Source organism: Mustelus asterias, chromosome 21 (assembly GCF_964213995.1).
Source record: "Mustelus asterias chromosome 21, sMusAst1.hap1.1, whole genome shotgun sequence".
NCBI lineage: Eukaryota > Metazoa > Chordata > Chondrichthyes > Carcharhiniformes > Triakidae > Mustelus > Mustelus asterias.
The window spans coordinates 5,651,158-5,663,538 of record NC_135821.1 but is presented as its reverse complement, the minus strand read 5'-3'; the positions used below and the strand labels follow the sequence as shown (position 1 = coordinate 5,663,538).

The following is a 12,381-nucleotide window of genomic DNA, read 5'->3' as shown; positions in this document are numbered from 1 at the left end:
TTAGGTGCTCTGGGGTAATGTTTAGATGTAAACACCATTTTCCTCATGTCCCTCGAGCCTGCTCCGCCATTCAGTCTAATGGCCAATCCAATTTGTAGAATCCCTACAGTGCAGGAGGAGGTCATTCGGCCCATCGAGGCTGCGCCGAGCACAATCCCACCCAAGCCCTATTCCAGTAACCCCACATATTTACCCTGCTAATACCCCTGACATTAAGGGTCAATTTAGCTTGGCCAATCCATCTAACTCGCACATCTTTGGACTGTGGGAGGAAACGGGAGCACCCGGAAGAAACGCACGCAGATACGGGGAGAACGTGCAGACTCCACACAGTGACCTGAGGCCGGAATTGAACCCAGGTCCCTAGCACTGTGAGGCAACCGTGCAAACCACTATGGTGGCACGGTGGTTAGCGTTGCTGCCTTGCAGTGCCAGGGACCCAGGTTCGATTCCCAGCTTGGGTCACACTGCGTAGAGTCTACACGTTTTCCCCGTGTCTGCGTAGGTTTCCTCCCACAGTCTGAAGGACGTACTGATTAGGTGCAATGGCCATACTAAATTCACCCTCAGGTGCTGGAGTGTGGCAACGAGGGGATTTTGACAGTAACTTCATTGCAGTGTTACACTAATGAATAAACTTTAAATAATTATGGCCTTAACTCCTACATTCCCACCTTGCCTGATGACCTTTGACTCCCTTGTTAGTGAAGAATCTATCTCTCTGACTTGAAAGTATTGAATAGCTCTGCCTCTACTGCTCTTGAGGAAGAGCTCCACAGATTCGTGACTCAAACTAGGAGTAGGCCATTCGGCCCTTCAAGCCTGTTGCCCTATCATTTTGTCTGTACACTGCCCTAGTTCTGGTTTCCCCACGAGGGCAAACATCCTCTCCGCATTCACCCTGTCAAGTTCCCTCAAACCTTGTCTTTCAATAAGGTCACCTCTCGTTCTTCTTAACTCCAGTGGATACAGACCCATCCCCTTTACCTGGGGTGTGGGGGGATCTTGTGAAGGATCAGTTGAGTGAACCTTGTTCCTTATGCTGTGCCAGCTGTTCCTCCCCCCCGCTACAGCTGTTGCTGGGAATTTGCCCCGTGTGGAATTGCCTTGTTTTAATATTGAAGAAAATTACAGTACAGGAACAGGCCCTTCAGCCCGTCTGAACTAAAACCCCCTACCCTTCCGGGGATCATATCCCTCTGTTCCCATCCTATTCATGTATTTGTCAAGACGCTACTTTTTTAAATTCATCCTTGGGACATGGGCGTCACTGGCTGGCTGGGCCAGCATTTATTGCCCATCCCTAGTTGCCCTTGGAGGGCAGTGAGAGTGAACCACATTGCTGTGGCTCTGTAGTCAAATGTAGGCCAGACCGGGTAAGGATGGCAGATTTCCTTCCCTAAAGGACATTAGTGAACCAGATGGGTTTTTCCGACAATCGACAATGGTTTCATGGTCATCAGTAGATTCTTAATTCCAGATATTTTTTAATTGATTTCACATTCCTTATAAGTCACTATTTCTCTCTGCTTTCACTACTTCCCCCGGCAGTGAGTTCCAGGCACCCACTACCCTCCGTCTTCGTGCATCTCCTTAGAATCACAGAATCCCTCCAGTGCAGAAGGAGGCCATTCAGCCCATCGAGTCTGCACCAGCCACAATTCCACCCAGGCCCTGTCCCCGTAACATATGCATGTACCCTAGCTAGTCCCCCTGACACTAAAGGGCAATTTAGCACAGCCAATCCACCTGCTGTCATACTCTTGAATGACCTACTTCGCATTAAGTTGATCTTTCTCTACACCCTAGCTATGACTGTAACACTACATTCTGCACCCTCTCCTTTCCTTCTCCATGAATGGTATGCTTTGTATAGCACTCAAGAAACAATACTTTTCACTATGTTAATACATGTGACAAATCAAATCAAAACCTAGCCTGCGCATCTTTGGACTGTGGGAGAAAACTGGAGCACCCAGAGAAAACCCACAAAGACCCAAGCTGGGAATTGAACCCGGGTCCCTGGCGCTGTGAGGCAGCAGTGCTAACCACTGGGCCACCATTAAACCTTGTTCCTCCCACCTTAAACCTACGCCCTCTAGTAATTGACTCTTCCACCCTGGAGAAAAAGCTTCTGACTATCCACACTGTCTTTGATTTGATTTATTATTGTCACATGCATTAGCATACAGTGAAAAGTATTGTTTCTTGTGCGCTATACAGACAAAGCATACCGTTCATAGAGAAGGAAAGGAGAGAGTGCAGAATGTAGTGTTAGTCACAGCTAGGGTGTAGAGAAAGATCAACTTGATGCAAGGTAAGTCCATTCAAAAGTCTGATGGCAGCAGGGAAGAGGCTGTTCTTGAGTCGGTTGGTACGTGACCTCAGACTTTTGTATCTTTTTCCCGGTGGAAGAGAGGATGTCCGGGGTGCCTCTCAATCTTGTAGACTTCTATCAGATCCACCCTCAACCTCCGTCATTCCAGTGAGAACAAACCAAGTTTGTCCAACCTCTCCTCTTAGCTGATGCCCTCCATACCAGGCAACATCCTGGTAAATCTTTTATCCTGATGTCTATCGCTAACAGGGGTGAGATGAAAACAGGATCTGCAAACACAGAGCCTGGAGAACAGACAAGTTAACATTGGCCCTTCAAGAGTGAACATGTTATTTCTGTGGGTCCTGTGTCCATCTATCCCCCCCCCCCCAGATTTACAGTGGCTATCCTCTGATTAACGTGGTGGATGGTCACAATGGGGGAAGGTGGCATCAGAGAAATGGTCGACATTCCTACTTTATTAAACTTCTTCAGAACCGGACGAATTCATGTCGGGGAGAATATAACGGAGTCGTCTGAGCTGGGGTGGGTGATGAGTGTTCGAATGATGAGAGGTGATGGACAAAGGCGAATGAAGAGTAACAAGCAACGGGAAGCTTGACGTTTTATATACGGAGCACATTGTGTCTGCGTGGGTTTCCTCCCACACTCCAAAGATGTGCGGGTTGGGTGGATTGGCTATACTACATTGCCCCTTCGTGTCAGGGGGACGAGCTAGGATAAATGCATGGGGTTATGAGGATTGGGATTGTTGTCGGTGCAGGCTCGATGGGCCGAATGGCCTCCTTCTGCATTGTAGGGATTCTATGAAACTAATAAAGACATGATTAAGCGATCATTGTCTGAGTCGCTGGCTGGCTGGAGAGTGGTGGAGGTGGATGTGGAGCCTTTTGCCATTAGCATTGGTTTGGCAATGATGTCAAGTTGGATAGTCAGGAGAGACTCACTGCACAGCTGCTAACTGTCCATTGTCTGTCTGCAGAACAAGGCCGAGCAACAACACTGATCCTTAGGAAGCAGTTGTTGCCTCAATTATGTGCAATGTTGGGATTGCAAACATTCTGAACAGTAGCAATCCGAGCTTCTACTAGCTGCTAATACTCAACAGTAAATTGCAGTGGGAAAACCATCTGCCTCCAATTATCTCTTTCTAAACAGTCAAGATATGTCGTGAATCAGACGTCAAGATTTGTGAAAAGGAAGCAACAACTGTTCTTTCACCTCATATCATCCAGGACCCAAATGTACTTCCATATCGAACAGGAGCAGCACAGTGGTTAGCACTGCTGTCTCGCAGCGCCAGGGACCCGGGTCTGATTCCCAGCTTGGGTCACTGTCTGTGTGGAGCCTGCACATTCTCCCCGTGTCTGCCTGGGTTTCCTCCAGGCGTTCCGGTTTCCTCCCACAGTCCAAAGATGTGCGGGTTGGGTGGATTGGCTATGCTATATTGCCCCTTAGTGTCAGGGGGACGAGCTAGGGTAAATGCATGGGGTTATGGGGATAGGGACTATCGTGGTTGGTGCAGACTCAATGGGCTGAATGGCCTCCTTCTGCACTGTATGATTCTATGAAACTACAATAAAGACATGATTAAGTGACCATTGTCTGACCGGACATTCCATCCATCTACCCCTAAGGATTATGTTTAATGGGACGCAATTAAACAACTATTGTCTCTGTATCATATGTAAATAATTTACCAGTGTGCGTAACTAGGAACAATTATCTTCACTGGAAGTTGTGTCCTATAAAAAAGTCTAACTGTACACAATTGAGCAGAGCAGACTGAAGAAGCCTTAGGAATCCTCCAGTTCTTCTTATCGATAAGAAGGCAATAAAGGATCCATCACTCGCAAATGCTGTATCCAATATCTTTTGAGCACCGACGCTTTGGGGACATACAGAGAAAGATCCCATTCTTTCAAAGTACTGAGTGTTACGAACATGTATGAATTAGGAGGAGTAGGCCATTCGGCCCTTCGAGTTCAAGAAGATCATGGCTGATCCCATTGTGGCCTCAGCTCCCCATTCTCACCTACTCCTGATAACCATTGACTCCCTTGTTAGTCAAGAATCGATCTACCTCTGCCACTCTTTGGGAAAGAGTTCCAAAGACTCGCAACCCTCAGAGTAAAATTCACCTCATCGGTGATTCATTGAGACCCCTCTTATTCTGAAAAAATAGTTCTAGTCTCTCCCACAAGTGTAGACATCCTCAGCATCCACCCTGTCACGTCCCCTCAGGATGTTTAAAATACCGAAATATTGCCCTGAGGTACTGAAACAGGTTTATGAATGCAAGCCAGCTAGGAACTCCCCCAGTTGCTGCAGAGGGAGTTTAACTTTCGACACCTAATTTCATATTTCTGGGCAAATCGCTGGTTTAAAACCAGTGAAAAGGCAAAGCCCAACTTTGCTGACTAATACTGAGGCTTTGAGGTCCCAGATATCAGATGTAGCCTCTTCCTGGTTGTGACAATACTGTGCCTTTAAGAGATGTATTCTAGTTGAAGTAGAAATGGTTGAGATCTTCAGGTTTTTAGGTGTCCAGATCACCAACAACCTGTCCTGGTCTCCCATGCCAACACTATAGTTACGGAAGCCCACCAACGCCTCTACTTTCTCAGAAGACTAAGGAAATTCGGCATGTCAGCTACAACTCTCACCAACTTTTACAGATGCACCATAGAAAGCATTCTTTCTGGTTGTATCACAGCTTGGTATGGCTCCTGCTCTGCCCAAGACTGCAAGGAACTACAAAAGGTCGTGAATGTAGCCCAATCCATCAGGCAAACCAGCCTCCCATCCATTGACTCTGTCTACACTTCCCGCTGCCTCGGCAAAGCAGCCAGCATAATTAAGGACCCCAGGCACCCCGGACATTCTCTCTTCCATCGGGAAAAAGATACAAAAGTCTGAGGTCACGGACCAACCGACTCAAGAACAGCTTCTTCCCTGCTGCCGTCAGACTTTTGAATGGACCTACCTCACATTAAGTTGATCTTTCTCTACACCCTAGCTGTGACTGTAACACCACATTCTGCACTCTCTCCTTTCCTTCTCTATGAATGGTATGCTCTGTCTAGCGCGCCGGAAAAATTACTTTTCACTGTATACTAATACATGTGACAATAAATCAAATTGAATCACATCAAAATCAAATCATGCTTCTGTTTTAACAGTCTGTTGCAACCAGTTCCGCTGGGTCTGTATCCGGCGACCCCCTAGTGTTACTGCAGTAGCATAACTACTCCCAATTGCTAGAACATTTGTTTTAATCCATTGTTTTTAGTCTTTTCGCCTGGGGCTTTGCAGAAAAGGACTTGATTGGGTTGATTGACAGTAATATCAGGTGACTGGGTGGGGCTAGGCTGAAACAGAGAAATCAAGGGCAACATGTTACTCGAGATCTTTAGAGAGAGGTTGCTTTCCCCATGTCTCTTTTCTCTGGAGTCTGAGATCTGTCAGAGGCTAGGTTTATTTCTCTAAAGTTCTGCTGTTTTGAGGATATATCCTTCTCTGGAAACTGCTGTCTGGATCTGTGCCTAGAAGTGTTAAAAGGCTGGAAATCTAGCAGCCAAGTGAGCATATTGGTTTTTTGGAGATAACTGGTTCTGAAGAAGGGATTTACGTCTATGGGATATTCCTTAAATTGGAACTGTAGAGATGGATAGCTGTTAGGAATTATAACTTGTCGTGTTTAAGTATTTTAATTGGTAAAAATTATGCTAATTTTTTTCTAACTGTGTTCTTAAATAAAGTTTCTTTTGATAAAAGCTTCCTAGTGGGTCAATTGAATCATACCTGGAGTGAAACACTTTATGCTCAATCTAACGCCAAAAGTAAAAGTTGAGGTCTAGGCTAACTTCTTAAAATACATTGGAGTTTCTGATCTGGTCCCTACCACTGGCCTAAAGCGCCCAGTAAGTCCTGGAAACCTAGTCCAATCCATAGAATTGCTACAGTGCAGAAGATGGTCATTCGGCCCATCATGCCTGCACCTACAACATTCCCACCCAGACTGTAATGCCGTAACCCCATGTATCTACATTGCTAGTCCCCCTGATACTAAGGGGCAATTTAGCATAGCCAATCCACCTAACCCGCACATCTTTGGAGTGTGGGAGGAAACCCACGCAGACACGGGGAGAATGTGCAAACTCCACACAGACAGTGACCTGAGCCGGGAATCGAACCTGGGTCCCTGGCGCTGAGACGGCAGTGCTAACCACTGTGCCACCCTGTGGGGTTAGGCCAGATAGCACTAGCAAAACAGCTAGCAATCACAATTGCCAAATGACTTTCTGCTATAGATGATCTTATGACAAAATAATCTGTAGCCAGTACAACATGAGGGGGAGAAAGCAGAGGTGCAACAAGGAATACTCCTGTCTTTCACACTCCTTGTCCCATCCATCCCTTGCTTAAAACCTAGTACATCTCTAACTTTCCCCCAGGCCTGAAACATTATGCAACTATATAAGTCCCTCATCAGTCCCCACTTGGAGTACTGTGCTCAGTTCTGGTCGCCTCATTACAGGAAGGATGTGGAAAAGATTGAAAGGGTGCAGAGGAGATTTACAAGGATGTTGCCTGGATTGAGTGGCATGCATTATGAGGTTAGGCTGAGGGAGCTCGGTCTTTTCTCCTTGGAGAGACGTAGGATGAGAGGAGATCTAATAGAGGTATATAAGATGTTGAGAGGCATAGATCAGGTGAACTCTCAGAGGCTTTTTCCCCAGGATAGAAATGGCTGCTACGAGAGGACACAGGTTTAAGGTGCTGGGGGGTAGGTACAGGGGAAATATTAGGGGGAAGTTTTTCACACACAGGGTGGTGGGCGAGTGGAATCGGCTGCCGTCAGTGGTGGTGGAAGCAAACTCAATAGGGACTTTTAAGAGACTCCTGGATGAGTACATGGGACTTAATAGGATGGAGGGTTATAGGTAGGCCTAGAAGGTAGGGATATGTTCGGCACAACTTGTGGGGCCGAAGGGCCTGTTTTGTGCTGAAGTTTTTCTATGTTTCTATTAACATTAAGTTCCTTTCCACAGTTGCTGCCCTTCCAGCCGTTTCGGTTATTATTCAGGCTCCACTGTTTCTCCACAGGTGCTGCCAAATATTTCAAGTATTTTTTCTGTTTAAAACAAAGATGCAACAAAACAACATCTCCTTTTCCAATATATAACAATCCAAATCAAAGATTAGAATCATAGATTCCCTCCAGTGCATAAGGAGGCCATTCGGCCCATCAAGTCTGCACTGACCCTTTGAAAGAGCATCCTCTCCAGGCCCGCCCACCCTATCCCCATAGCCACACACATTTAGCATGGCCAATCCACCCAACCTACACATCTTTGGAGTGTGGGAGGAAACTCACACAGGGAGAACGTGCAGACTCCACACAGACAGTGACCCCAAGCCGGGAATCGAACCCGGGTCCCTGGCGCTGTGAGGCAGCAGCGCTAACCACTGAAAGAGTAAAAACTAAAGTTTATTTATTAGTCACAAGTAAGACTTACGTTAACACTGCAATGAAGTTACTGTGAAATTCCCCTAGTCGCCACACTCCGGCGCCTGTTCGGGTCAATGCACCCTAACCAGCACGTCTTTCAGACTGTGGGAGGAAACCGGAGCACCCGGAGGAAACCCACACAGACACGGGGAGAATGTGCAAACTCCGCACAGACAGTGACCCAAGCCAGGAATTGAACCCAGGTCCCTGGCACAGTGAATACTTGTAGAAACATCCAGCACATCTGCACAAAAACACACAGATTTAGTGAGTCAAATCCCCATTTTATTAACAAGATAGACGACAAAATAAAACGTTCTCTACTTCTAGTCCTAAATCTGCGGATTACACAGCCGACGATTCCAATCCACTTGCAAGAAACCTGCCAGCAAAGCAGAGAGGGTTTGACGAAGCCTTTCCATCACCATCCAAAAAGCCATCACTTCTCCAGAGGTGCGTAGTTCAAGAGTTTTTCGATCAGATCCACGTGGGACAGTAGCATGCGCCTGCAGCAGTAACGTTTCAGACCCAACGCATCGAGCGCGTCACTGGAAACAAACAAACCACATCAGCAACAGCTGATTCTACATCTACAGTCACAGAGGTTTACAGCATGGAAACAAGCCCTTCGGCCCAACTTGTCCATGCCGCCCCTTTTTTAAAACCCCTAAGCCAGTCCCAATTGCCCGTGTTTGGCCCATATCCCTCTATACCCATCTTACCCGTCTAACTGTCTAAACGCTTTTTAAAAGACAAAATTGTACCCGCATCTACTACTACCTCTGGCAGCTTGTTCCAGATACTCACCACCCTCTGTATGAAAAATTTGCCCCTCTGGACCCTTTTGTGCCTCTTCCCTCTCACCTTAATTAAATCCCTCGATACCCATCTTACCCATGTATCTAAATGCTTTTTAAGAGACAAAATTGTACCCACCTCTACTACTGCCTCTGGCAGCTTGTTCCAGACACTCACCACCCTCCATGACAAAATTGCCCCTCTGGACACTTTTGTATGTCTCTCTGCTCCCTTTAAACTTATGCATGCTAGTTTTAGACTCCCCTACCTTTGGGAAAAGATGTTGACTATCTAGCTGATCTATTCCCCTCATTATTTTGTAGAAATAGAAATCATAGAAACCCTACAGTGCAGAAAGAGGCCATCTGGCCCATCGAGTCTGCACCGACCACAATCCCACCCAGGCCCTACCCCAACATCCCTACACACCTACCTGCTAACCGCTCTAACCTACACATCTCAGGACACTAAGGGGCAATTTTAGCATGGCCAATCAACCTAACCTGCCCATCTTTGGACTGTGGGAGGAAACCGGAGCACCCGGAGGAAACCCACGCAGACACGGGGAGAACGTACAGACTCCACACAGACAGTGACCCAAGCCGGGAATCGAACCCAGGTCCCTGGAGCTGTGAAGCAGCAGTGCTAACCACTGTGCCGCCCATCTCTATAGATCTCTATAAGATCACCCCCAAGCCTTCTACGCTCCAGAGAAAAAAGTCCCAGTCTATCCAGCCTCTCCTTACAACACAAACCATCAAGTCCCGGTAGCATCCTAGTAAATCTTTTCTGCACTCTTTTTTAGTTTAATAATATCCTTTCTATAATGGGGTGACCAGAACTGTGTCTCCTTGTGCTTTGTAATCTCACCGAGGGACTGGTGATCCAATTTGTAATAGAGTCATCGAGGTTTACAGCATGGAAACAGGCCCTTCGGCCCAACTTATTCATGCTGCCCTTTTTTTTAAACCACGAAGCTAGTCCCAATTGCCCACGTTTGGCCCATATCCCTCTATACCCATCGTACCCATGGAACTGTCTAAACGCTTTTTAAAGACAAAATTTTACCCACCTCTACTACTGCCTCTGGCAGCTTGTTCCAGACACTCACCACCCTCTGTGTGAAAAAATTGCCCCTCTGGGCACTTTTGTATCTCTCCTCTTAAACCTATGACCGCTAGTTTTAGACTCCTCCACCATTGGGAAAAGATATTGACTATCTAGCTGATTTTTGCCTCTGGCGTAAAGGATCAAATCACAAGGACACTCACAGATTAGGCTTGTATTCCTGAGTACAGAACGTTTTGGAATAATCTAATAATTGTTTAAGTTAGATTAAAATGGTCGGCCGAGGGCATGACAGAATTTCTCATAGAATCCCCACAGTGCAGAAGGAGGCCATTCGGCCCATCGAGTCTGCACCGACCACATCCCACCCAGGCCCTATCCCTGTAACTGCACATGTTTACCCTGCTAATCCCGCTAACCTACACATCCCAAGGAGCAATTTAGCAAGGCCAATGCACCTGACCCGTGGGAGGAAACCGGAGCACCCAGAGGAAATCCACGCAAACACAGGGATAACTTACAGACTCTAAACAGACAGTGACCCAAACCGGGAATTGAATCCTGGTCCCTATAATAGGACAAAGTCACCCCACTCCTCAAGCCTGTTCCATTCAATGAGATCATGGCTGGTCCGTGACAGAATTCCATAGACCCATTTCTGCCCTAGAACTCTCCATTCTTATTTTATTCATTCGTGGGACATGGGCGTCGCTGGCTGGGCCAGCATTTATTGCCCATCCCTAGTTGTTCTTGGAAGGCAGTCGAGAGTCAACCACATTGCTGTGGCTCTGGAGTCACATGTAGGCCAGACCGGGGTAAGGACGGCAGATTTCCTTCCCTAAAGGACATTAGTGACCCAGATGTGTTTTTCCAACAATCGACAATGGTTTTATGGGTCATCAGTAGATTCTTAATTCCAGACATTTTTGATTGAATTCAAATTCCACCATCTGCAGTGGAACCCGGGTCCCCAGAACATTAGCTGAGTTTCTGGATTAATAGTCGAGCGATAATACCACTAGGCCATCGCCTCCCCTCAATATTTCATACTTTTGGTTCCAATCTCAGAGCTAAAGTTTACAATTGATCACACGGAGATTGCCATTGGCAGATGCGAGTCCTGAAGTTGCACCACCATGTGTCTGTGAGAAAGTGACAGCTGCCCCCAGTTATGATTCTCAGGCTCTCTTTCTGAAGCTCTTCACACCTGAAGCCATCTCTGCACTGCATGGTGGCACAGTGGTCTGCACTGCCACATGGTTGCCAGAGAGCCAGGTTCAATTCCAGCCTCAGGTCACTGTCTGTGTGGAGTCTGCACATCCTCCCCGTGTCTGCATGGGTTTCCTCCGGGTGCTCCAGTTTCCTCCCACAGTCCGAACGACGTGCAGGTTAGGGTGGATTGGCCGTGCTAAATTGTCCCTTGGTGTCCAAAGCTGTGTAGGTCAAGAGGATTAGCGGGGTAAATAGATGTGGTTACGGGAATAGTGCCTTGATGGAATGCTTGGCTGGATTCAGTCCAGACTCGATGGGCCAAATGGCCTCTTTCTGCACTGCTGGGATTCTATGATGAAAAATCATAGAATCCGTACAGTACTGAAGGAGGCCATTTGGCCCATCAAATCTGTACCGACCATAATCCCACACAGTTCCTATTTCCACAACCCCCATGTATTTAACCTGTTAATCCGCTGACACTAAGAAACAATTTAGCGCGGCCAATCCACCTAACCCGCACATCTGTGGACTGTGGGAGGAAACCGGAGCACCCGGAGGAAACCCACGCAGACACGGGGAGAACGTGCAAACTCCACACAGACAGTGACCCAAGCTGGGAATCGAACCAGAGTCCCTGGCGCTGTGAGGCAGCAGCACTAACCACTGTGTCATCCCAACATTCAGTTTCTCTCTCTCTCTGCAGACACTGCCGGGCCTGCTGAGAATTTCCAGCATTCTCTGATTTTATTTCAGATTTCCAGTATCTGCAGCATTTTGTTTGCTAGAAAAATCAGTTGTTGTTGGCGCTGTTGGTGTTGTTGTTGGTTTTGCTGTTGGTGTTGTTGTTGGCGTTGTTGTTGTACACTAGGCCGCAGCCTGCCTCCCCCCCCGCGGGTTACTCACCCCTCCGTGTACTCGGCCTGCAGCAGGCCCAGGTAAGCCTCCCACTTGTTGCCCACCACCTTGCCGCAGGTGAAGCAGCGGACCGGGATGATCATGCTGCTCTGACCGGGACGCTGACTCCTCGCTGCCGCTTCACCGCCGCCGAATGGCTGCTCCCCCACTTGCGAGATATGGTCAGTGCCCCTCACTGCGTCTGCGCCAGCTCGGCCAAGGGGTGGGGTTTCGGATCTGTGACCGCACATGCGCAAGTGGAACACCAGCAGCTGCAGTGCGGGGTTGAAACAGCAGGGGGCGGCATTGTACCCAGGCAGACAGAATGGAGAATGGGAGGGGATTGGAGAATGGGAGGGGATTGGGGAATGGGAGGGGATTGGGGAATGGGGGGGGATGGGGGAATGGGGGGGGATGGGGGAATGGGGGGGGATGGGGGAATGGGGGGGATGGGGGAATAGAGGGGATGGGGGAGATGGGGGAATGGGGGGGATGGGGGAATGGGGGGATGGGGGAATTGGGGGAATGGGGGGGATGGGGGAATGGGGGGAAT

The 12,381-nt window shown here is 47.9% G+C and overlaps 1 protein-coding gene across 1 annotated transcript; it reads right to left on the bottom strand.

Annotated features, from left to right (window-relative positions):
- Positions 1–8,116: 8,116 nt before the first annotated feature.
- polr2l (RNA polymerase II, I and III subunit L) lies at positions 8,117–12,027 on the bottom strand. Its single transcript, XM_078237104.1, has 2 exons — positions 11,838–12,027; positions 8,117–8,401 (listed from the first exon to the last, which is right to left on the bottom strand). Exons 1-2 carry the CDS (start codon positions 11,930–11,932, stop codon positions 8,293–8,295), a joined length of 204 nt encoding a protein of 67 aa, XP_078093230.1. The 5' UTR covers positions 11,933–12,027; the 3' UTR covers positions 8,117–8,292.
- Between the last annotated feature and the right edge of the window lie 354 nt (positions 12,028–12,381).